This window comes from Semicossyphus pulcher, unplaced genomic scaffold (genome assembly GCF_022749685.1).
Source record: "Semicossyphus pulcher isolate SPU_LCO1_2020_fin unplaced genomic scaffold, fSemPul1.0.p SCAF_13, whole genome shotgun sequence".
Classification (NCBI taxonomy): domain Eukaryota; kingdom Metazoa; phylum Chordata; class Actinopteri; order Labriformes; family Labridae; genus Semicossyphus; species Semicossyphus pulcher.
The window spans coordinates 27,388,997-27,415,872 of record NW_027211637.1 but is presented as its reverse complement, the minus strand read 5'-3'; the positions used below and the strand labels follow the sequence as shown (position 1 = coordinate 27,415,872).

The window sequence follows — 26,876 nt, the reverse complement described above, 5'->3', positions numbered from 1 at the left end:
AATAAATGCACACTTCACAGATGTTACTGGTCAGTCTGCAGGCGAGCAGGCGAGCAGAGCTGTCTCTATGGAAATTGCTTTCGTCATAACACTTTCTATCGAGCCTGCACTGGGGCTCTGGTTGTGCAGCAGACACAGACCCTTGACAGCGCATAACCAAGATTGCTTGTGTCGGAGACGACATTAACAATGAAGCGCAGCCCAGAAGGAATTGAGGATTTCATTGTATAACTGGCATAATTAGCTGCGGTGCTTTCCTCCCTGAGCATTTATCTTTATGTATCTCAAGTTTCTCTTTTTACCTCATGTGGCACTGAATACTGTTTAATTCTTTAAGCTTTGTGATCCCTTTAAAACCCTAAATTTTACTACTGTGACATTTATCTCAAATGCTCAAAGTACCTGTGTCACCCATCCCAAGCCTCCTTGATTTTACATCTTATCATTAAATATGATTGAGGTTGGAATATCTATAAAACCTACTTGACTGAACTGGCGTCTAAGATGCTTTCATCTGAATTTGAAGTCTGTAACGAGGCCGAGTATTTGATGTTATTGCATGGTAACAAAATTGGTGAAATGAAGAAAACAAGCTAGCCTTTCCGCTGTTAAACTCTAAAGTATTCAGTAAGCTATTTAAAAATACATACACAGTTTAAGGCAGAAGTAAATAATCTCTAAAACATATTGTGTAACATAGAATATATTTTGTGAAATGTTTTAGAAAATGGTTAACTTACACTCTTCATGATAAAATGTTTCAGCTTTCAAAATACCCTTTTTTAAGCAAGCAAGCAAAACTGCTACCAGATTTAACCTGTTAGCATAAGTTAGCTGTAAAAAAAACAAAAAAACAAAAAGCAGATATAAAAAGGTAATAACACATATCAATTATTTTGTCTAGCTTTACAAGACTCTATGCTATCTTAGCTAAATGGCTAGGCAGATTTGTATACTTGAATTATTATTCAAAGTGAAGAAAATGGTGTAAACAGCAGCAGCTAATGTTTGCTAGTTAATTCAGTTACTTTGTCGGCTTTGACTGTTAAAGATCTTCCTCGGGAAAGACCCAAAACACAGTTTAAAAAATAATAGTCTTTCTATTTGGTTGTGAACGCCAATAGCACCTAGCTAACAATGCTAACTCTGTTCTTCACTCAAATGCTGAATAATCTGGCTCACTAGCTGGCCTAGCTAGTGAGCCTGCTGGGTCTGTAGCAGGAGCAGGTTTGATAAATACATTAAAAAAACACGTCTGTGTATAGCACTATGTTTATAGGCAACAGCAGTTAGATGATTTCAGAATAACTACCTAACTTTAACTCATTTCTCAAGCTAATGGGGGCTAACTGGCTAAATTTGGTAGCAATTGTTGGCCTAGCTAGCTTAAAGGTGTTTTAAACAATGAGATAAACAAAACAATACACAATAAAACTGTAGTATTATTACAATTAGAGAAATAAATAATGTGCTTTGATATTAAGTGTAGTTCTAGTTACAATTTGTTTTAATTATTTCACACATTTTCAGTAGTAGCTTTATGCTGTATTTATTTTATCATGTCCCCTTTTTGTCCAACGCCTTAACAGTGACGGCGTTTTTAGAAAGATGTGATGCATCATTATCTAATATATTTTTTGTTGTTGTTTTTTTACATGTACCAACAAACCAGAATCCTAAAACCAACACAATGCCTGGACTCATTAACAAGGAGAACCGGAGCGCTCTGCCCCTCAGTGTCTCTGACATCACTTCCTGCGTAAGAGGTTACACTCTGGCCATGACAGCCTCAATGACCTATGAAAATATTGAGGATCATGCAATTGAGGGTGAGTGTGTTCACTTCCGGAGACTAATTTGTTTACTTCAGCTATGTGGTCGCCCACTACTCTCAACTAATTTAAACCCACCTTACGCTCTGAAAGACACTGTTGTTAAATTCAGTATGATCGACTGAATTTGTGGAGCCTAATTGCTTGTTTACTGCCTCTGGTTTGTGCCCTCATTTCTGTGTTTTCTTCTCTTCTCGCCTGTTAGGGATGTTCATTTATCCACTGGAGGAAAATTCGATTGTTGTGGGGTTTGAGTCCATGATATCCAGTCAGATTATAACTCTGCAAATCAAAGACAAGGCAAAAATTGACGACTGTTACCTGGATTGCTGCAACACGTCTAATGGAACCCTACAGAGTGGCAGTGGTAAGGTCAAAGCTGCTTTGATCAATATTGTTACATTATCTCTTAATTAGCTTTACCCACTTATCTTTAAACTGCCACAAAGAGATGAACCCAAAAGAAATCACGTTCCCCGTTTTAGCCTCTTTCAGCTCATTGTTTTGGGTTTATGCTCTGCCACTGAGTTGTTGTGGTTCACTGGGAGGCAGCTGTTTTATGTTATACAACTCAGATAAACCTAAATCACCACATTTTCAGCATCAAACCAGAGAGAGACAAAGTTTTTGACTAGCTGGTGAAAGTAGTAGAGCAGCTAAAGAGCCAGATAATTCCCTCACAAGATGGTGGAGACCAAAACTGAGCTAAAAGGAGAATGAATATTAGCATTAGCATTTATCAGGTTGTTGGAAACAAGTCTTCCAATGTTACTTTGTGTCTGTTTGATGTGTCTAATAAGAGTTTCTTATTATAGAAAAGGGAGTGAAATCACCTTAGCAATCGTAGAAGTTGTGGTAAATTTAAAGAAGGTGGTTGTTTACTGAAGTAATCTTGTGTTACAGGACACATAGTGATGGATGAGGATCTGGAGAGGACAGTGTTAGTGGTTAACCTTGGGATCATCCCTCCTATGGAGACGGTCCATGTTCTGGTTAGTACCTCCTCTGAGCTCTCCACACTGCCCAGCGGAGGCATCAAAGTCTCATCCCCACCGGTGTGCACACCTCGGGTACAGAGGACCATCAACGAGGAGCAGGGACTCTCCCCAAACTTCTCCAGAACGTAAGAAAAGAAAACTGATAAATTCATAAAAACAATAAGCGACTGTCTTTTTGATTTTTTTTTATAAAATACTGTGTTTTGAAGTTAGATTTGCCACGGTAAACTGAAATTTTTGACCTGAAAGTTGACCTTGCATCCATGGAAACTCATTACAGTAACTGTTACTCTTATATTCATTCAAGATGGCTCCATTTTAAGTTATGCTCTGATACTTTTAGGCGGGACAGGCATACTTGCGCGTCAAGTCCTCACGATCAAACTCCCAACACCCCTCAGCTGTGGTTGGCTTCACTGCTGGAGGAGGAGACCATCAACTCTATGGACTATGAGTTTAACTTCCAGCTGGAGATACGGGCTCCTTATCTCCTCGCAGGTCAGAGGATTAACCAATACAAGGGACATATTTGATAGGTGTTTTGTATTAGAGCAAATCGGCTTGTCAACCGTGCAGTTGCACACATGAGATATCTAGAAAAAGCAGTTTCTTGCAGTGTGTATAATTCTATAAAAGGCCATCATTTCAGCTACCTTTATATAAGCTTTGCATTCCAGTGCTGCTTGAAACTTGTGTGTTTTGTTATGTCGCACTTTGCTAAATGCTCTTTTACTGCCGGGTATTAGGAATGCACGACACTGATCTTGTTTTGAAAGTGGTTGAACTAAAATATGCTTATTCACATTCTTACCGTGACTGAAAAGATTAATAACAGTCTCTTGTCTGTCTATTAAATATGAAGCTACAGCCTGGAGACAGTTAGCTGGGCTTAGCAAAAGCACTGGAAACGAAAGGTATAAAGGCCAGCCGTGTTTTGTCCGAAAGTACCAGCATCTCTGAAACTCTAAATTTTTAACTTTTTCAATCTCTACTAAAACCAAAGAGTAAAAAAGTTGCAGTTTTACAGGGATTATGTGCTGGACTACTTCTTGCCCTGAAGCAAAAGAAGACTTTTCATCACCTTGAGCTTGTCAGACAACAAGCGGAGACACAAGTCTCACTAGTTTCTAGTAGAAGTCTCTGCTCCCGGCTAAGAAACCATCAGGCATTTAACCCCAGGTGTTAAAAAGTTGGCTACAGAGATGCTTCCAGGTTGATTTTGTTACATTTGGACAGACCCAGTCTAGTTGTTTCCTCTGTTTCCAGTCTTAAAGCTAAGCTAAGCTAAAAGTATCCTGTCTTTGTATTTCCCCAAATCAATTTCTCAATCGATTAGCTGAGCTCAACAAAAACACTGAAAAACAAAGGAACCATAGCTGCTCTGGCTCTCTTCAGATCATACACCCAGTGGTATTTCCCACATGCTCGAACACTACTCCTTTGAAATACTTAAAATATGCTTCATATTTAAGTTACAGCTATGAGAGCGGCACTAAAGCTAAAGTGACAAACTTTTCGTTTAAACTTGACAACTTGGAAATTCTGACATTATAATTGGCATTTGTTGATTTGCGATTGTCATGTTGGATGAAACTGCACTTTAAGATCAGAAGAGAAGTTATCTTGCTTTTTTAAATATTCTGAAAATTTGTGCTTGAGCGATTTCAGTGGGACTTGCTGGCTTATGATTACTGTTATTACTGGAGGTTGGTTATTGAATCTGCTGGTTTAATAACAGGTTGTTGTCTCGTGTAGGTGTCGAGAGCCCGTCTCATGCTATCCGAGCTGATGCGGACCCTCTGGCCCGCTCCGCCACCAGCGTCGTGATCACTCTGGCTGACAAGTACACTTACGACTGTCCTGTTGAAATCCTTATCTACCCCAGCGGTACGTCCACACAGCCTCCAGACACGCTCACAACACAGCCCTGCAATTAGTCGTTCTACCCATTTACAATATTTTGAAATTGTTTATTTCAGCTCTGTCAGCTTCGCCTGCAGCTTTTCATGTGTTAAGCTCATAAGGAAATCAGTTACGAGACAATTCACTGCCTCACTTTGTGTGCGTGAGTGCCTCATCAGGAGAAAAAATGTCCCTCTGGTTATTATTGTACGACATACCAGCGGAGTCAGACTTCTTTGTGTGGGAGTGCAATGTCAGGACTTTTTTCCCCCCTGTACTCGCCTCTCTTTCTCACAGCCATCTTGACCTACAGTTTGTGTGGGCCAGTTGTCTCCCAGAGGCAGCCGTGAGCCACCGGCCTCGCTGATCCTCTTATGAAGGTTTCCTTCACAAACAGAGCAGCTGCCAGCGCTGGGCAATTTAATTCAGCTCAGACTGGTGCTGCAGTTTCAATCACAATATGGATGCTCAGCTCGAGCAGAGAGATGGAGGAAACTGAGCTGCATTAGAGGTGCGGATGTGTGAAACACAGACTGTGACAAGTATATTGCTCCAGGGTTTCTGCAGGGTTCAGCAGCTTGAATTTTAGACTGTTATAATACCACATGGAAAACAACTCGTACCAGAAAGGGTGATACGTCTGAGGATTGTTCTAATTTCTTATGATAAGTGCAAGAATTCATCAATATTTATATCACATCTTGCAGTATATAACAGTAATTCCCCATAATACCATTAACTAGAAGGGCAGAGACCTCTGACAAGGCCATTCCTCGATGATACGCTAATCTGCAAGTGCAATCAGTATATTTATCTGGATATGACATCATTTACATACATTTGTGAAAAGCAGAAAACACATTATTATTATTCACATTTGCATAAAAATTCTTGGACTGAAATAACATCATAAACATGCCGGCTTGTTATCAAAACATAAAAAACTGTATGTTTAAAAGTAAGAGTAGTAATTTTTGTGTCAGAGCCAACGTAGGTTTAGAAACTGATTCTACTCAGTTGTATGGCTGGTTTGTGAGGCTGATCTTTTAGGAACATTTTATGGGTTCTTTCTTCCATAAAATCCAGCTGTGATGTCTTTATGCAAGCACCAATATGAGGATAATTCTGCTCAATAAATCTCCACTCTCCCCCTCCCTGTGCTGCTACCTGCTATCAATATAATGTTGTAATGGTAGCCATGTCTTTGTCATCGCCACCTGTGTCAATATAGAGCCTCATCTGCCACATGTGCTCATTGAGAATGGAGACATGACGCCGGAGGAGTACGATGAGTATCTTCACGGCCGGAACGATTTCATCAAGGCCACCAAGAAGGACTCCAGCAATGAGAGGAAAGTGAGTGTGTCATCCACATTATCGCCTGTACTTGAGCTGATGCCAACAATAATATCATTTTTAAGGGAGATGTAAAGACTGCAAGGCCATATCATAAACGACGCCTGCAACAAATACTATTTTTATGATGCTGCAGAGTTTATTTCAGATTATTCTGCTATATCTAAGAATATGGATCCACTACAATGATACCACACACTATGGTCCGGCAGTCTCCACAAATACTGAACATAATGATCTATACAAAAAACGTAATATTTCCCAGTTTTATTGCATTGAACATCATCACATTTTGCTGTTGTTTATGACACGGTGTCATAGCTTTTCAAAATATGGGGGTTTGTACAGTTTAGCTAAAAGATGGACCTTTGTTTTACCCAAGTCTAAGGCAGAAATCAGGGATTACAATAACTCTAAAGTCTTTAAAGTCTAGTATATGGCTGTCTGGTTTGTTTGTTCTAAAAAGAAAACCAATAAAAATATGTATATAAAAAAAAAGGGGATTAAAGTCTTCAAGCTGAAAAAAGGTGGGGTGTAATTTCTCACTATCCTTATTTTACCCAAACAAAACATTGCCTTACAACTTAAATGATACCTAAAAATGCAGATATTAGCCTCTTGATTGTTTTTTTGCGTGTCAGTCTACTGTGTTACTCCAAAATATATTCCAGTGATCCATCCAATATCTATACCGCTTATCCTGTTCAGGGTCGCGGGGGGCTGGAGCCTATTCCAGCTGTCATTTAGCGAAGGGCAGGGTACACCCTGGACTGGTCGCCAGTCAATCACAGGGCCGACATAGAGACAGACAACCTTTCGCACTCACACCCACACCTATGAGCAATTTAGAGTCACCAATTAACCTTACAAGCATGTCTTTGGACTGTGGGAGGAAGCCGGAGACCCCGGAGGGAACCCACGCATCCACGAGGAGAACATGCAAACTCCCCACAGAAAGGCCCACCTTGCCCAAACCGGGGTTTGAACCAGTGACCTTCTAACTGTGAGGCAACAGCGCTAACCGCTGCATGGTGGTCCTATTTCAGTGATAAATAACAATATAAATATTGAAATATCATAATGACAATAACTAACATATACTTTCACTAATAACAATAATAACATGTACAACATGAATTATAAAGGCAGCTAAACTTAAAAATCATGTGCTAGCCAAAAGCTCAGACGGAAGTTAGGCTACAGCTACGGTTGAGCTAGTTAGCTTCAGCAGGAGTTTAATTTGTTGTTAATCATTACCTCACTAAGCTTCTACCTTAATTAATAGAGTGAATAACTTTTGTTTTTCAGCCAAGTGGATATTTTCAAAAATAGATAACAGCTAGAAAGAAAATCAGTAAGTAGTTTTATCTTCAGCTAAGGCTATATGCGGCTAACTCACAAGCTAGCTACTACCAGCTAGCTTAGCAACTAACTGGTAAAGGACGTTTTTGATGCTATTATCATGAAAAGAATGCTAATTATACAGTGAGACTGATTTAATTCTGACTTGGAGCATCAGTTTAACCCTTTGTTGGTTACAAATTTATGACAACTTCAATTATTTGTTTTTAAAACTGGCTAATTGTTAGCTTAAATGTTTAACTTGTGTGAGTATGACTATCCCTTGGTTCATTGTTCCCTGGGTCCTGTGGTTCCCAGCTAAAAATCATCTGAAGATCATGCATTGAGGATACCTTCCAGACAGTTTTTCTCCAGGTCGAATGTTCATTTGATGTTTTATAGCCTAGAAATGTCATACTCCTTGAACCCTATGCCCCTATACTTGCGAGCGTGACCGTTTTCTGATCTTTAGATATGAATATCTTCACATTTACTGAATGGATTTTTACACAATTTAAACTGCGATTGAGCGACCCTCTTTCTTCCTTCTTTTACAATTTGAACTGCAAAGATTGCCCCAACCGTTTCAGAGATGTGTCCTTTCACATCTCTGTTATGATGAGATTGTTAAGTGACCAGCAGACCTAAACAGGGGACGGAGAGAGAGAGCACTTAGCCATAAAAATGTGTTTCTATGGAAACACTCCAAAGGCTCGCCTCATTCTGCCTGGAATTTGCAGCACATCCACAATAATTGATGTGCTCTATCTATCGACCTGATCACTTTTATCTCTATCTCTAGCTCTATTATTGACAATTTTTTGCCTTCTTGAAGTGTTAAAAAATAGCCTAACTCAGAAGAAGATCCAAATCCCCTAATATTCATGCGGTTAATGTAGATCCCTCTGCCTTTCACAGGTGGACATCATTCACAGACGCCTCCATAAAGACATCCTCCACAACCCTGTGGTCATGTTGAACTTTTGCCCTGACCTCAAGTCCATCAGCTCGGACCTGAGGAAGGTTCACGGCGAGTTTATCTTCCTCATTGACCGCAGCGGCAGCATGAGCGGCGTCAACATCAACCGCGTGAAGGTATCTTAATCTCCGCATGGAGTGTGGCGTTACATGTCCTATCTTTGCAGATTCAAACACACATGAAGGCACACACTCATTTACATATAAATTGTTCTATATCTCACATCATAAGCAGTTTAAAGATGGTGTTTTCTTCAAGGATATTTGCAGATTACACTGATGTTATTGAAACGTGTTACGGTACACACTAAAAACATCAACATAAACAAGTCTTTAAGGAGAATAACTCATGATAATTATCATACGCTGTATAGGAGGCTGTATAATTGCTTTCCCTGCTCACAGCCATACTGATTCTGCAGCCATTTTGAGATTATAGATGTGGTTAGCCAACTGAGTGAAGGGCAGGTACACAAGGATATTGATTAGACAAGCCATTCTCTATTCACTGAATGTCTCTCAGTTGCAAGGTTTCTCAAGAGCAAGTCTGTGAAGAGAGAGTCTTTATTTTTGCATGGTATTTGGCTGCTTGTGCACTGACCTTGCCCTGCGATGTGGAGCTGACTGGTGTTAATTTGTTAGGCTTTTAGTGGATGTGTCTGATACTACAGACTCTTGGCTTACAGCCGGGACAGTGAGGTAACTACTGTTTCTATTTACCAATGATCTTGCACGAAACCTGGCAGAATACCTTTGAAAATATCACTAAAAGCTGGAACATAACATATTGATTTTTTCTGCATTAATGCACTTGAGCTGGCATTTTTGCAAAAGATTGTCTGGCGGATGTGGTCTCTATGCTCTTCACCTGAGTGAAGGTTGAGATAAGTGGTGTCCCTCGAAGAAGTGCTGCAGGAGAGGCAGCGATGGATGAAAGGACGCTGCGTGGTGCCACTTTTCACTCCTCTACTTGAGAATATCTGCTGTGTGGCAATGACAGCTGTGAAGAGCTCGTTGCTTCCATTGAAAGAGACATCAGAAGATGTAGTTGTACTGCAGTGGAAATGATCAAATGGTTTAACAAGGCATTAAGCACCTAATGAGGGAGATATGTGTCTTTTATTTCCACTTTTATTTCTGGACATGAACCTAATCCTCTCTCTCTCTCTCTCTCTCTCTCTCTCTCTCTCTCTCTCTCTCTCTCTCTCTCTCTCTCTCTCTCTCTCTCTCTCTCTCTCTCTCTCTCTCTCTCTCTCTCTCTCTCTCTCAGGATGCCATGGTGGTGATTCTTAAGAGCCTTGTGCCAGGCTGTCTTTTTAACATCATAAGCTTCGGCTCTACATTTAAATCACTGTTCACCACCAGCCAGAACTATGAGGAGGTAAGCAGCTCTGTATCGTTTATTAAAGTTACTACGAGCATAGACTGTACGAATAAACATTGAAATAGCCACCCAATTGTTATTGGCCTCTAGTTTGGCCTTTTGGCTGTCTCCTCATAGAGGCAGAGCTAGAGAGGAGCGAGGGGTTAGCAAACACACACTTACCAGAATAAAACAGTCTGCTCATTCGCGATGACACTCAAATTATTACAGAATTTCCTTCACCAAAGAAACTGGAGGCCCATTCTTGGACCGTTATTTGTACCATTACCTGCACAACAAGCAAAACTATATTATCTGATATTTGTATGAAAAATGTTCATGAGGCATCAACATCACAAACACAGCCAAGGTGTCAAGTCCAGTGACTGAAACCTGATATATTTCATACATTATTTTAAGATAAGATAAGATAATACTTTATTGATCCCCAGGGGGGAAATTTAATAGCTGTTGGTTAATTTTCATCCAGACTTCTTACCCCTTAATCAACTAAATGTTGCAGCTCTGTTGCTATTTGTGTGACTTTGAGGAAATGGCTTCTGTATGCAGTGTTTTGATAAGAATTTGTAACTTTTTCACCATCTCTGTTGATATTGACGAGGGGTGGGAATTGCAGGGTAACTCACTATACGATATGATATGATATGTTATGATATGATACGATACGATCGGAAGCGATACGTTAGGAAGCGGTACGATACAATTCAATATGAAACGATACGATACTAAACCAAACCAAACGATACTAAACCAAACCAAACGATATGATACAAAAACAAACGATACGATACAAAAACAAACGATACGATAGAAAAACAAACGATACGATACAAAAACAAACGATACGATACGCTACGATGCAAAAAGAAACGATACGATACGCTACGATGCAAAAAGAAACGAAACGATACGAAAACAAACAATACGATACGATATGATACAAAAACAAACGATACGATACGCTACGATGCAAAAAGAAACGATACAATACAAAAACAAACAATACGATACAAAAACAAACAATACGATACGATACAAAAACAAACGATACGATACAAAAACAAACAATACGATACGATACGATACAAAAACAAACGATACGATACAAAAACAAACAATACGATACGATACAAAAACAAACGATACGATACGATACAAAAACAAACGATACGATACAAAAACAAACAATACGATACGATACGATGCAAAAAGAAAAGATACGATACAAAAACAAACGATACGATACGATACGATACAAAATGAAAAGGGGTATAAATGATACTTGGCCCCCAGTAACATCATGATACAGCGATGCTCTGATAAATCACCACGATATCATCACAATATCCGATTAACTTCGGCTAATAAATTTCCGCTCACATTGCCCTCATTCATGCTGCCCTTATGACATGAAGACAAGCGCCATATACTTGTGGTGGTGACCATATATTGCATTTTGTCCCACCCCTAATATTGACAATAATGATAATTAATAATTTTTATTTTTTAATTCAACTCACTTTAAATCAAAGATAAACATATCTAATATTTAAAAACAATACTGCATGCTGTATTACCTGATTTAATGCAGATTTGATGTACATTTCCTGTGCTATGTGAGTATAGCATTCGTGTTAACTATTGAATAGGTACTGTAACTAAAGAAGCTAAACTTTTTCTTCTCTCAGGAAGCCCTGGCGCTGGCTTGTGAGTATGTCAGGAAGATCAGAGCAGACATGGGGGGGACCAACATCCTGGCTCCGCTCAACTGGATCCTGAGGCAGCCGATGTTCAGCGGACACCCACGCCTGCTCTTCCTGCTCACTGACGGTGCCGTCAGCAACACGGGCAAAGTTATTGAGCTGGTCCGCAGCCATGCACGATACATCAGGCGAGTATTTCTTCTAACTCACTCAGGCTGATGTGTTGAAACAAGGACCACAGATCAATACTAAGAAACATTGTGAGGGATATTGGCATTATTGTCTCAGAGGAAGCTGTTAAAGCCTCTAAACACAGAAAAATTACCCATTTTATGCCAAATGTGACTGCAGCCAATGTAGTACATAACCAACACTGACATGAATATGTGTTTGGATAGCTGCTTGGTTAAGCGTATACGCAGCAACTGTAGCAGTAACAGCGCTGGCAGAGAGGCTGCTGTATGTTTTATCAAAACAAATGATAATAAATTCGTCATTTGTTTATGTCCATTATGCAAATAGCCAAAGCATCACTCAAGGATGAATTCACATCTGGAGATTGACTCAGGCTCAGACCGAACACCTGACTGTGGAGCCGTAATCCTCTCAAAATTAAATCCTGGTGCATGCATCGAATGCCAGACATTATTTAGATCACCACATAGAATATAAAGTCATAGGGGAACATATGTGCAGCCTTGATTTTAAATTATAAAACATTGTTTTGAAGCCAAATAAGAAATACAAATATCCCCGCAGGATGCAAAGATCAACTGTCAGCTGAGAGTTAGCGCTGGTGGCACAAAAGATCTGCTGTATGCCGGAGAATTCATTTTATTTTACAGCTTGTGTCTAAGTCTCACACTGTGAATCCCTCTGCTGACTCACTCTGGAAATAATTGACTTTTGTGTTCCCCCTTTTAATGGATGACTGCCCCCAGATGATTGCATTAGGTACACAGAGCTCGGCCAATTCATCGACACTTCCTGGGTCATTATCACACTCTGCTTACAAATCATCGCAGCCGGTCACAGACAAGACTAAACAACAATGAATCTCTGTGGCGAAAATCCATGTTAGGTTTTAACTCCGTAAAAGGTTACATTTCCATTTTAATTTGCACTCTTTGATCTCATTAAAAATGCAAAGGGAGAAAGCTGGTGCAATAAAATTAGCCAGCTCGACCCTTGATGAGAAACAGAATAAAAATGGGGAGTTTAAGCATGAGCCGACCTCCCTGGAGAAATCTGAGAGCCAGCAGGCGTGTCTCAAATCTCCATCATTTCCTGTTTGGCTTTTCTTCCCCTCCCAAATCTATGTTGACAAATTAGATTGTTTATATTTTATACATCTCCAGAGCGTCTCTTTAAATCTCTGCGAGATGTTTTCGCATCCTGAAAAGCCACCTGTTATCATTCACAATCTACCTCTCGGTGTGTCTGTGAAGCTGCAGCGTTTTATGTGTCTGTGCAGATGTTTTACGTTCGGCATAGGACTGAACGCTTGCAGGAGGCTGGTGCAGGGACTGGCGACAGTTTCCAAAGGAACATCAGAGTTCCTGGCCGATGGAGAGAGGCTGCAGCCCAAGGTACTCATTTCCAGTTTTGCCTATCAGTCCTAACGAAGGCCAGCCACTGAAGGGCCATTATGCTGCAGTTTCTAAGCACCAAGTGTCTGCCACTAATGCCAAATATAAAATCTTATTATAGAGACACCACTCGTTTATATGCAGTAGTCAGAGAAGAGAAGCTGCGTTTTGAATCAGAAAGACTATTTTAGTTGGCTTATTCTTCTCCACAGATGATAAAGTCCTTGAAGAAAACCATGTCTCCAGTACTCAGTGACATTTCTATCGAATGGCTCTTTCCGGAGACCAAAGAGGTGCTGCTGTCCCCCGTGGGCAACACTTTCCTGTTTCCAGGGGACAGTTTGATCGGCTATGGTGTTGTTTGCGACACCACCCGCTACCATGCCAACCCCAAATCTGTAAGTCCAAAACATCAGCTGAAATGAGACAAATTAGTGCGACCGTCTGTGTTGTGAATATTTCAGAAAAGCTGAGATAAATCATGGGTTTCATTTAAATATGTTACCTCCAAAAGGGGCTCCGCGGAAATTGAAAGGCCTAAGGCTAACTATGAACAAGCTTTTTAATCAAACCTTGTGCACAGGTCTTTACTGAAACACTTGTCTCGGATGTGTCACCCACTTAAAATCTCAACAGGATAAGCGGAGGCGATACAGCATGATGCGCTCCATTGAGTCAGCCAGCTCCGTGTTTTATCACTCGCAAGAAGAGGACCCGGTGAAGACAGGTGTGGACGGCCTGGGGTCCTATAGAGAAGCTCCCTCCGGCCCTCTGTATGACTCCTACCAGGACTCCGTGACAGACAGCAGCCCCGCCCCCACAGAGCAAGATGCCATGGGTAAGAAAGGGCACTATATGTATCCAATTTCTTCAGTTACAGTCTTAAATGTTGATTTTAACAGTTTAGCTATGGCATTATAATACATCTCTTGGCCAGCCAATGTTGGTTAGCTGAGGCAGATCTTTTTTTTGGTATAAAGCCTGATTAAATCGCCAAGTAGCTCTTGGCTCAGAAAATGGTGTGTTCATTTGTTAGATCTGTCACGGTTTGCGGTTAAACCAAAAAGGTGAGGACCCAGATGCAGCCTTTGATATTATAAGTTTAATAAACAAAAGGCAAAAAATGCAAAAACAAAATCTAAAATATAACAAAAGACAAAAAAAGGAAAATCAAAAGGCAGAGCAAAAAACTTACAACAAAACCAGGAACAGGTAATCCAAGGGACACGAGGGGTCAGGGGAAGCACAAAGAATATCCAAAGAAGACACGAGGAACAAAATCACACCAGGAAGGTCAAAGACATAGACTCACACAGGATGGACGACAATGAACAGGCAACGAGACAGGGGAGCACAAGACTAAATAAACTTAGGAGGTGAGGCTAATCAGACACAGGTGAGACAATCAAGGGGCAGGTGAAAACAATCAGGGCAGGGCACACAATCAAACAGGCAGGAAACACAAAGGCAGGAAGTGGACCAACACGAGAGACAAGGTGACAAAGTAAAACAGGAAATGGTCTAATCAAAAAGACACAAGTGCAATACTTAACTAAACAAGACTAAATACTGACAAGAACACAGAATAAACTAGATACAAAACTAAACGATGAAAACTCAAGACCAATGGAGTTGGAAAAACATTGGTGTAGCTGGAGTGCAAAAATGCCAGTCAAGTAGTTGATTTTAGAGATAGACTAATAAACCCAAAAATGTCAGTGTCAGTCGGTCAGTTGGTCGGTCGGTCCAACACTTGGTCAAGACCAAAAAATGTCAATAATTATCAGTTGAATTCGACATTGAATTTCTCACAGATATTAATGTTTCCTGATCGATGTATCCCAATTATTGGATGGATTGTCACAAAATTTGGTTTGCCCAGTCATTTCCCCCTCCTGATGAATTGCAAAATGTTTGCTAATCCCCAAGCTTGCCATCATCATATCAAACTTGTAATCAGTCTAAGACTAAGACTAAAAACCTGCTTAACTTGTGACCTTCCCAACAGCCTCATCTGTACTATGTGTTTATTGCTAATCAGCAAAATGTTTATGCTAACATTGTAAACATTATACCTTCTGAACATCCTAGCATTGTCAGTGTAACCATATTAGCATACCAATATTAGCAGTTAGGCTGTTGTTGTTATTAGTTAGCAGCAGTTGGGGCAGACAGATGGTTGGTCCAAGTCCCGGTATGGACCAAGCATGGAATTAGGGCTGGTAGCTGGAGAGGTGCACTCACTCTGACATCGCTCCATTCATGCATGGGGTTATGTTTGAGCATGTGTGTATTTCAAGCCTTTGTGTGTTTAGCATGTTTGCAAGAAGAGTGACAAAAATGTAATTAATAAAATAGAGGTCTTGTTCTTCTAGATGAGTCTAAGCAGATCCTCACACAGAGGCTAGCCTCGTTGTAGATTTTTAGTACTGTTAATCTGTGATAGTAGTTGCACATGCCGGTTAGCTAGTTGTTGTAGTTATTGCAAACAAAGAGAGGCTTCTGGAAATGTAAAACAAACCCCTCGAGGCATGGCAGATGAGTTTACAATCAGAAATTCAGTTCTGTGGAAACTAACGATTGTTGATTTGATTGACCTAAACATCAGGGTTTGATTGTAAGACATCTCCAAGAAGACGTGCATACAGCACCAACCAGATAATGGACTACAACCCGGCAAAGAAGGTCTTCACTCCCAGTGATCCCAGCTCTGTGGTGGCAAAGAACCCACTGAGGAGAGCCAAAGTCCAGGAGCTGATCAACCAGATGAGCTCTGAGCACGAGGCGCAGTGGAGGAACGACTTCCAGGTGCGGCCCCACACTGAGAGTCTGGTTTAGTTTGTAAAATAGGTCAGCTGTTACGACAGGCTCAGTCTGTCATTTAGTTCTGGGTCACACACTAAACTGAGCTTCCTTTAATAATAATACTACGTCTGTTTTTTAAGTACGCATTAAATATATCTGATGTGGTTACAAAGGCAGGAGGATCCTGTTTAGTATTCGTCTTTTCACGGATAAAAAACATATCTGTATTCAGACTGTGCTGATGAATTAAACAGTAATCTGACCCTTGTCTGGACCGGTGTGTAATCAAGAACAGACTAATGTGCTCTCCTCAGTAATGAGGGCCAGTGTTTATGAATCGTAATGAGGTTTGAGTATTACTCGGGGAGCTTCTGGGTATAACCAAACAAAGTTCACTAGACTGTGAAGAAATTATTTCTTCACTTTGTATATTCAGAAGAGGACCCATTGCGCCCGGGCCATAATTAAATTCTATCCCATAATTATAAGTTAACTTAATTACTTTGTATTTTTATGTTTGTGCATGCCATTTGGATTAAAAAATACAGTGATTTATTTATTATTGTGCTGCTCCAAGAAGATGAAGGCATAAACAATTTACAAAACAAAACAAGTTACATGCATTTGAATAATCTTCATGACTGAAAATGAGGCCGATTAAAATGAAAGAAACTTTCTTTTACGTTCAGCCACAGCTGGCGAGCCTGTGTGCTACATCTTCCAGCGGGCGCCCGGCCAGCTGTCATAAGCCGCTCCCTCAGCAGGAAGCCGACGCAGAGCCTCATTTCCATCCCCAGCCTCAGGACAGCCCCGTGCCCAGCGGCGTCAGTGTGCCGCCTTCAGCTCGAGACACTGCTGGGGAAGGTGGATCCAGATCCTCCACTGATAGCCCATCTGTTGGCAGCACCGGAGAAGCAGGTGAGACACCGAGCAGAACCATTTAGTTTTAGTGGAAGATACAAATAATTTATTTGATATATTTAAATTTCCAAGATTTAATGTTGGATTGAGTCTGCAAGTGCCTTCTTTTAATGACAGAATAAAACCAAACTAATCAACACGTCTCAGAGCTTCTTAAATATTTAAAGCTGCCATAACCCTTAAAGCAGTGATGGGCTTTGCCTGAAACAGAGATATAATGACTGTCTCTCTAGAAAGAGTTTGTCAATTATTCCCTGTCTTGCCGAGAGGTAGAAGAGACAATCAATGCCACTCTCAGTTTTAACTTAAAGTCTAGGTGAAATGAAAAATGTCATTTTAATCCTTTTAGATCACAACCCCGGTAATATTGTGCATCTATTTGACAATATAGGCCAAAAAAAATACAGAAAATCAATTTCTTCGTATTCTTATATCAAAATCCGATCTTTTTTTTTCTTCCTGTAAAACTAAATTTCACATGTGCTTACGTAAGTTAACACCAAACAATTTCAACCAATCAATCTGCAACATTTAGCCGCAGAGCACCAATAACGCTCAGTTAGCTAGCTACTGCACTGTGGAGAACGTCTGTCTACGCCCACTTCTCAACGATCAATTCAAATCCCTCTAATGATATGTCCCGCCTGCACGTCCTGTTTCACTCGGACATACGTCACGATGCGGAAGCTAGATACTCTCGAAATGCTGTTTCAGCTCGACTTTAAGACAATTAAGCTGCATCCAAGAGACGGTTAGCTTGGTTTAGCATAGCCACAGCTAGCCTGCCTCTTTACAAATATATTGTAACGCTTATTGTCATAAAGCTACTTTTTAGCGGGAGTTCGACATTCTCGGGAAGAGAAGATGCATGTTGAGCGAGCGAGAGCTGAGTGAGAAAAGCAGTTAGCCAACCTGTTTGCTGTTTTTCTGGGGACACCTCAACCTCGGGTTAGCTGTTGCTTTGACAAGGAAGCAAATCTGGGCTCTGTTGGCCTAGCAAAGCACATTGCCTCTTCCTTGTTCTTCCTACAGCTGACTAGCTACCCCGCAATGCTACACTACATAACAGTATTCACCTACCAGCACCTCCACGGCTCATAAACACATTATATCTTGTGTGTATAACCTAGACAAAAACTATGCCGTAAAAATCAAGTTACAGTTTTAAGGGCAGTCACTGTATGAATTAAACAAACAAGAACGGGATACAAAATGCCAGTAAGTTGGCTTTTGAGATGTTGCTAGTCGAATATTTTTTGTACTTTTGGACAGAGCCAAACTAAGCTAACTCCGGGCTCTAGCTTTTTATCAATGAGACAGTTACAATGATGGTTCAATGTTTTTGTCATCCAGAGGTTACAAGGTGAACAGCGGAGGCTCCAGGATCTCACAAACGTACCAGTCATTTTATTTAGCTAGTTTTGACAGAGCCAGGCTAGCTGTTTCTCCCCATTTCCAGTCATAATGCTAAGCTAGGCTAACTTGCTGTTGGCTGTAGATTCATTTATCGTAGCAGTTATCTTTAGGCAAGAAAAGGAATAAGCATAATTTCTAGAATGTTCAACAATGACTTTAACATGATAGAAAATTTAATCCTGATCCTATATAACAAACAAAATCGGTGTTAAAAGTAATTATAGAGTAATTTAAAGAATTTAAGCTCTTAAATTAAAGCCAAGACCACATTTAATGTATTCATTCAGATGAGACAAATATCTTTAAAATGAATTTGAATGAATGAATTTAGTCTTGGCAGATGATGGAGGAGGAGAGGGGCCTCTCAGGTGCAACAGGAAATTATTTTCTGACCAAGAATAAAAGAGAATTTAAATAAGGAGATGAAAAAGGGAAAAAAACACATAAAGGCCATTAAAGCAGGATGGAGACAGAGTTTGTGTTGAATTCATTCATGTTTCCGAAGGTCTCTGTCACACGTGAGCAACAGCAGATGACAAGCTTCAGGCGGATTTGAATAAATGTTGAATAACAAATGAAAATGCACATTCAGGAATCAAACCTTTCCCCACTTCCTGTGATATTCCAGATGGTTACGGGCACCAGTTATGTCAAGCAGAAACCCCACAGGAGACCAAAAAGTCAGATCTGGGTGCAGCCAACCAGCACAAAGGTGACTGCAAGGCGGTGGTGTCCGGACTGCTGTGTGGGAAACCAGCGAAGTGGGAGGTCGCCTTTGATATCGAACCTTTCCTGAACGGCCGGGAACGTGAGGAAAAGGTTCACGAGGAGCTGTGGAATGAGACCTTCCACCATCTGTCTGGACACTCCATCATACAGGACTTTGAGCATATGGCGGATAAGGAGTGTGAGATTGAGCACGGTGAGCTCTGCAGGAAGTGAAGAGTCAGGGGTGTGCATGTTAAGAGCAGGAGTTGGCCTCCTTTCCTGTCTCTTTAAAGCATATTTCAAATAGGAGTTTACATTTTAATATATCATGTTATGTAATACTATGTAATCCCATGACTGCTATGTAATTATTTCATGCTTGTTATTGTTCACAGGCTCTGGCAGGAAGTACCAGCTATACGCCATTCACACCAGCAAGGCCTGCAACATACTGAGCAAATACACAGCGCTTATTCCCATCGACCTGGATACTAATGAGTATTTGCAGACGTGCATTGAGTACATAAATCCCAGTAAGTCATGTGGATTTAATGCGAAGGCGTCCTTATAGCACACATTGTTTAGTCCTTGAACAGAGCATTGTCCCATAGTGTGGTGTATAAAGTTAGCTTGTGTGCTACATCATGCTATTGTGTCACTAACATTGTTTTTAAATAGAGGACTAATTTGACATTTTGGGAAATATGCTTCTTGGCTGTCTTGACAAAATTTAGATGAGAAGATTGATACCCATTTCATGTTGCTCTTGTTCAATCTGAAGGTACAGGAGGAGGCCAGTTACAGTTAGCTTAGCTTAGCATAAAGACTGAAGGCAGGGAAAGGCTAGTCTGAATTTGTACAAAGGTAAAAGGCTGAAAAGATACTGAAAAATCAACTTTTAGAGCTAAAAAAAATTAAGTGATTTGTTAATTGTCAAAATAAAACTGCAACAATTTTGATAACAGCACTCATTCCAGTTGTTTAAAGTTGTAATCTCGAAGACCTCATTTCATTCTCTTTGGCGGCACCTATGGTGATAAACGGTAATTGCAGGAGCACACTTCCCAGATATCCAGACAGTGCTGCATGTGTGACGTCCACGGTTGGCTCCGGTGGTAACTCTTGATTTTCCTCGCTGACGGTCGCTTTCCTTTTCAGACTGTTTGCTTCATCTGAGCGTCAAGCTTGTTTCTTTTTCTTTGGATTTTCACTTATTTTAGAAGTTGTATCTGTAGTCATCCATCTTTTCTCTGTTTGTTCAGCCATAGTAGATTACTGTTTACTACTTGCAGAGACCGGACTGCTGGCTGATGGAAAACATCACTTTGAAAATGCCAGGCTACCAACGGAGACTCCCAGAAATTTACTGTTTGGGCAAAGAAAACAAATCAGCATATTCCCCAAAATGTTGAACTGTTCCTTGAACTAACACGCTGTCACCTTTAGATATCTCTCCAAGCTTCATAACTGTTGACTTGACACACCAGCTAAATTAACAAGATATAAGATTTTATTAAGTGAGCTTGGTGCTGTTTGACAGGCTAGCTGTTTTCCTCCTAATTCTAATCATAATGCAAAGCTAGGCTAACTTGCAGCTGGCTGTAGCTGTTGACACTTAAATGCTTTTTGCTCTTCAACACACACGATTCAGCATACTCTATCTAAACTATGATTTGGGTTCCATCCAAACTAAGCCTAGATGCAGCACAGGTCAGCTTGTACATTTCTTCTGTCTGCCTACTTGAAAAAAAAACACAATTTATTTTGTTTTCAGGTGAATGTCTGAAGAGGGGCTCACACTCCAGCTCTCGCTCAGGCAGCAGGAAGAACAGAGGGTACTCCATCGGTCTGGGTCGCTCTCAGTCTGGGGGCATGTCGGAGGAGGTTGAAGACGCCCTGCTGCCGAACAGTAAGGCTCATTTTAAATATGTATCCCATTTTTCAATTTCAATTGGATAAAACGCAGAACGAATCCTTATTTCCTAGATCACTGACAAAGAAGAAATGCAACAGAAATAACTAAGATGAGAGCTACAGAGAAAGGTAGAAGACATCTTTTGTTAGAAAGTAATACAGTCAAAGGAGATCATTCTAAGGGGAGATGGGGATGTGAGATTTATGTTTGTATATTGATGTTTATTAAAATCCTACTGTATTTCAAAAGAAAAGGTTGCAGCCTTGCATCTCCAGCAGTGGGAGATATGAGAGTTGAGAGTGAGCAGCTTTCAAACCGGAAACTTTACATTAAAAATACCTCAACTTTGGGGCGCTGGTTTAGCTCAGTCACTAGAGCGGGCACCTCATATACAGAGGCTAGAGTCCTCCATGCAGCGGCCGCAGGTTTGACTCCCGCCCTCGGCCTGCTGCATGTCTTTCCACACTCTCCTCTCCTAATATATCCTGTCTCTCTTCACTGTCCTATTATCCATCCATCTATTATCTATACCGCTTATCCTGTTCAGGGTCGCAGGGGGCTGGAGCCTATCAGGGCTGACACACAGAGACTCGCTCACATTCACACCCACAGGCAATTTTAGAATCAACAGTGAACCTAACGAGCATGTCTTTGGACTGTGGGAGGAAGCCGGAGTACCCGGAGGGGAACCCACGCAAGCACGGGGAGAACATGCAAACTCCACACAGAAAGGCCCACTTCCTCACCATTCATTTTAAATGATCAGCAACGTCTGAACTGGGGTTTGAACTCGGAACCTTCTAACTGTGAGGCAACAGCGCTAAGCACTGCACCACCCTGCAGCCCACTGTCCTGTCAATAAAGACAAAATGGCCAAAAAAAGAATCAACTTTAGTGAAAGGGCACAACATTATAACTGGTCTTCAGTGGTGGCATAGCAACAACAGGAACTGCCGAAGCAGCTGCTTTAAAAACCAAAGGTGCACAATGCATACGACGTGAATCAGTGTGTTTTTAATGCTGTGTTTTTTAAATCAACAAAGAGAGATTTGCATGAATTTAACAACAAGCTGATTCATTTGTCATCTTTTTGGTTATTTTGACAGATGGAGACGATGTTGCTTCTCCGTGCAGCACCCCCTCCTCCTCCAGCTGGGACAGATGCAGCTTCACAGAGTGTGAGTAAAAGCAACACATCAACCTGTCAGCAAATCTGCTGTATCGTGTCTATTTTCCTCCACAAAGACCTTTTGACGTAAACACTATTTCTGTGCGACACTGTTGTCTTGTTCCAAATGTGAAACATGAGGTTGTTGACATTTTAGTCCCTCTTCTGGTTAGCGATGACGGAGGCTGACACAAATTTGCGGCTTGTCTGCACCTTTAAAAACAAAAGATAATAGGCTGACACTGAAGGCACAAATAAGACGAGGTGTTCCGCCTGCAGAGGAGTGACTGCTGCCGGAGTATATGACCTCTGCTGTCTTTAGTGCAGCTCAGTGGGTGTGTTTTACCTCTTTATTATTGAGACTCATGTTGAGAACTAAATAGAAAAGTGTCAGAAAATGCCACTGCTTCTTGCTCTCTCTCGTTGCTTTGTGTAACTCTGCGTCTCTCTCTGCATGTACATCTCGAAGTCTCGCAAAGGAGTCCGTCTGTGTCCTCTGACCAATCACAGAAAACAGTGGAGAGCCTTTTTTCTGCCAGGTGGGTGTTTGGAGACTGTCTGGATCTATAAATGCTCTCTAGCTGCGGTACTTAGCAAAGCAACTGACCTTATTATTGTAATTATTAACTGCTGCTTAAAAGGAGAAGTATCTTTGAAGCATCTTAATCTTTATCCATTTCTGTATGCTAATTCTGACTTTTAAAGCATGTTGTCTTAAGGTTAATATATCAGGACATCCTTGACTTGATTTCATGTGCAGCCTTGACCATGATAAAGCGGCTTTATGAGGCTAAACTTAGAAGGGGAGGCGTGGATGAAAACCGAGCGTTCAAAGAAGGGGAGCGTGGCGTCATAATGCATGGGAATAATGGAACACATTTGCAGTCTCTCCTGGAAGGAGTTCACCGTGGTGCACTCAGGGGTTGACAATAGAGACAGAAATAGTTGCATAAAAAAGAGAACTGCAAGTGGAAATTTTTAACTTGAATAGGGGTGATTTGCCCAGGTGTTTGGAGTCGACAAAGTCTGCGACCATTTTTCCCTGAAGTTAGCTCAGGATGAGAACCTCAGATACTGTTATCATGTCAGACAGTTGTGTACCGTCTGATACCATTACATGGTACAATTGGAAAGGCGTAAATCACTTCTATCGGGGTAAGGGCTTAAGGCACTGCGGCGCTATGACCTAAATGCTAATCAGTATGCTAACATGCTCACTATCTTGGTGGGGTCATCCCATCCCAAATTCTCTGCGTCCTATGTCCACTTACATTGTAAAAGAATGGGAGTGTTAATATCAAAAATCCATGTAGCCAATGTGGAATGATCAGTGTTGGAATTCAAGAAAACTATCTTGCCTGTAGATCTGTCAGTGGGTCATTTCAACAAATTGATCCAAAGCAACATAAAAGGACGGGAAAACCTTTGCTGGGATCATAAACCCCATCGAAGGTCCCCTAAATGTGTTGTAATAAGAGTGTATTGAGATGGGGAATATAAGACCCTCTAAACAAGGATATGCTCCCATCTAAGTGCATCATGTTAGTATGCTTATAGCAACGTGTAAATGGGCTGTACTTATATAACGCTTTTCTAGTCTTCCGACCACCACATGAACGACTGTGCCACTGAGCCACAGTGTAAAGCGTGTAGCTGAGGCTCGTGGAAATGTCATTAGTTCTGCATCCAATCGGTCACAAACCAAAGATGAAAAATTAAGGGGTCCCCAAAGTTTACACAGTTCATCTTGGGGGGAATATCGATGGTCGTACCAAATTTCATGGCAATCCATCCAACTGGTATCGAGACATGTCGTTCAAAACCATCCAATAATTGCTGAAATATTTCCTATATATTAACTGACCAACATTGCTTTTCATAGAGCTTTGCTGCTATCATGGCTTAAAATGCTCATTGCCCGAAATAGTGTTGTGTGCCTCACTCATACTGTACACTGTGATTTATCAGCTTTTTCCCCCTCTCCTCTGTAAGGTTGGCCCTCAGCAGGACTCGTCTGCTGACTCGAGCTGCCAAAGGATTCATGTGTCGATCTCACAGCAAGTCCGGCGATTCAATTGGAGAGAGTGACAACGAGAACAAAGACTACATACCTCTGGTGGGTAGCACACCTACACATGTTAAGTGCTCTATGAGCCTTCATGTTTTTTGACACTTATTTGAACTGACTGCAGATTTGTCTGAGGAAACGAACGTGTAACAGTCTGTGAGCTGGTTAGATTTGATTGGAACAATAGGCGGCAGCAGCAGCTCAAATCAAAGCCAGGACTTTATTCGCATATAGTATATTTCTTTCTTTCTTTCTCCGAAATGATACAGAGATGAAAATTGGCTTGCATGACTGGATAAATAGTATTTTTCTTACATTTTTCGACAATAAATACACCATATATTTCATTATTAATCTTACCAATAACTGACCATTGAACAAGCTGATGATTTTAGCTGAATAAACAACAAAACCTTCTTTTAAGCACTGTCGATTCAATCTTTGCAAAAGAAACTGCTGGTGAAAGAGCAATCATGTTTAATCAAAAACCTTTGCTTGGGGTTCTTAAGCAGCGTCCAGGCTTACCGTATTATTGAAAGCCCATACTCTGCCCTTCCCTGACCCAACCAAGACCTCCAGAAGAGTCTCTAATTATGTTGTGCATACCACCTTGTTCATGCATTATTGATCAATTTTCAATTTCAATGGAATGAAAAGGTCTTTCCAAAGTAAGGCACTTCAGGGCCAACTGTTGATTGGAGCCCTGCTGCTGATTGGAGCAAAACACATTGAACCATACACTACGCAGTGTAGTGCAGAGCAACAGCATGCATTCAAATCACTTGACCAGGGTCTCCATAACATATTATTTTGTTTGCATGCATAAACTGCGGGATTTGATTTTATTGTTGCGTCATGAATAAATGACATGCACAGCCCAAAACAGGCTTTCAAGACACCATTATTTAGAAAAACACACCCGGAACCAAAGTAGAAACATCAATTTCTGAGAATCTCATAGAAATAAAACATTCTGTTTTTTTCCTGAAGATTGAGAAACCAAATTAGCAATCTTATAAGACTACCAACTCTTTCTACATAGGTGTTGTTGCAGTTGGCTAGTGGTGCGTTTCTCTTGGACATCGCTCTGTGTGAAGCCATTAACGTCCCCATGGACAAGCTGAAGTGGACATCCCCTTTCAACAGCCATCGCACCAGCCTGAGCCACCTGTCTCACTCCAGCGGCCGCCGTGCTGAAAGCACCGATGACGGACGCAGATCACCGTACGAGCCAGAAACATACCAGCAACCTGCAGAGCAACCTGTAGGCACAGACAGCTCTTCTCATCTGTCCAAGAGTGCCTGGATGGATGCTGGTACTTCCTCATTAGGCAGTCCATCTACCGCTGCTGAGCCTCAGCTGTCCCCGCACCCCCAGGTGGACAGTGGAAGGGGCTCTGGGTCAGGCGGCTTAGAAACATCATCGCCCGGCGGTGTGCTAAAGATCCAGGTAGATCCAGAGAGCATGGTGTGGGCGACAGCTGTGGCGCTCGCCTGGCTGGAGCACAGTTCTGCCAGTTATTTCATTGAGTGGGAAATGATAGCCGCCAAGGCTAGCATGTGGTTAAATGCACAAGAAATCCCAGAAGGCAAAGACTTAGCCTCCATCAAGTCTGCTGCAAACCAGCTCTTCATCATCCTAAGACACTGGGATGAAAACCTGCAGCTGAACATGCTCTGTTACAACCCAAACAGTGTCTGAGGCCTCTCAGTCCAAGACAGACCAGTGAAACTACTCAATTCCACACGATACTATGCTAACTGAGGCTGTACTATTCTCTGTTCAGCAGTATGTTCCCTGGAGTCTGATTTTGCTGTTGCAGTTGTGAACAATGTGTATTTTTTTTTGTTTGTGTGCTGATCCTCCGAACATATCACAGGCTCTTCAGAGGCATTATGTGCAAGCTATTACCTCGCTGGTGCTGGATCCCTGTTAGCAAGGGATCTAACCTGAGTTATGCCACAGATTTAAGTGTCACGGAGAAGAACATCAGTGTTAAATTAGTAGCATGCTGGATTACTGACCATCAACATATCAGAAAAGCGCTCATCGTCATCATATTGATGTTCTTGGGAAAATGCTGCAAAACATTTGTAAGAGAAAATCGTCCACTGATCGACAAATACTGTTTTTACATCTTTCAGCATTTTCTGATTTGATTGTATTGTGGAAAAAAAATGACAATATCTGGGTACTTGTTAGCAGTTCTGCCTGTCTTTTGTAAAGCCTGCTACCATTACAGTGTTGGTTATATTTGCCATTTTTGCAGTTTGAGTATAGCAGATACAAATATGCAAAAAGTCAAAGAAAGCATAAAATATAGCCTATATTAAGATTGGGATTAAAATATGTGGCTTTGGTGGGAATCTATGAATGTGTAACCCACTAGCATGTTCTTTACTGTGTATTTGTTGATACATACAATTTATATTTTTACACATTATTAGAGTGTACCTGTTGTAGAGTAAAGGGTTTTGATCATACGTTAGTTTTATCAATTCAGAGAGAGTAGCATGTTTGGAGTCGGTTGCACCAATCTGTTCGTAAGTTCAGAATTAGCTTATTTGTAAGCCAAGTGTTCTCTAAGTGGACATGTATGCCTTGCTTATTAAAAATGGTTTCTACTAGGGATGCACGATATTGGATTTTTAGCCGATATCCGATATGCCGATATTTTACAACTCATTTAGCCGATTACCGATACCGATATTTTTTTCCCGCACACCTAATTGCAGAGATCATCAACTCTCTTCTGTATTGGAATTAGCGTACAGTATAATGGTGATAGTCT

At 41.0% G+C, this 26,876-nt stretch overlaps 1 protein-coding gene across 1 annotated transcript; it reads left to right on the top strand.

Annotated features, from left to right (window-relative positions):
* Positions 1-1,690: 1,690 nt before the first annotated feature.
* On the top strand, positions 1,691-25,786 carry vwa5b1 (von Willebrand factor A domain containing 5B1). Its single transcript, XM_069660725.1, has 21 exons — positions 1,691-1,829; positions 2,038-2,199; positions 2,736-2,955; positions 3,174-3,328; positions 4,586-4,717; positions 5,964-6,088; positions 8,348-8,524; positions 9,678-9,788; positions 11,480-11,682; positions 12,969-13,083; positions 13,296-13,481; positions 13,720-13,921; positions 15,692-15,891; positions 16,578-16,806; positions 18,854-19,147; positions 19,329-19,466; positions 20,708-20,842; positions 21,955-22,026; positions 22,486-22,555; positions 24,009-24,132; positions 25,127-25,786. The coding sequence occupies exons 1-21, from the start codon at positions 1,691-1,693 to the stop codon at positions 25,784-25,786; spliced, it is 3,849 nt and encodes a 1,282-aa protein (XP_069516826.1).
* Positions 25,787-26,876: the final 1,090 nt, after the last annotated feature.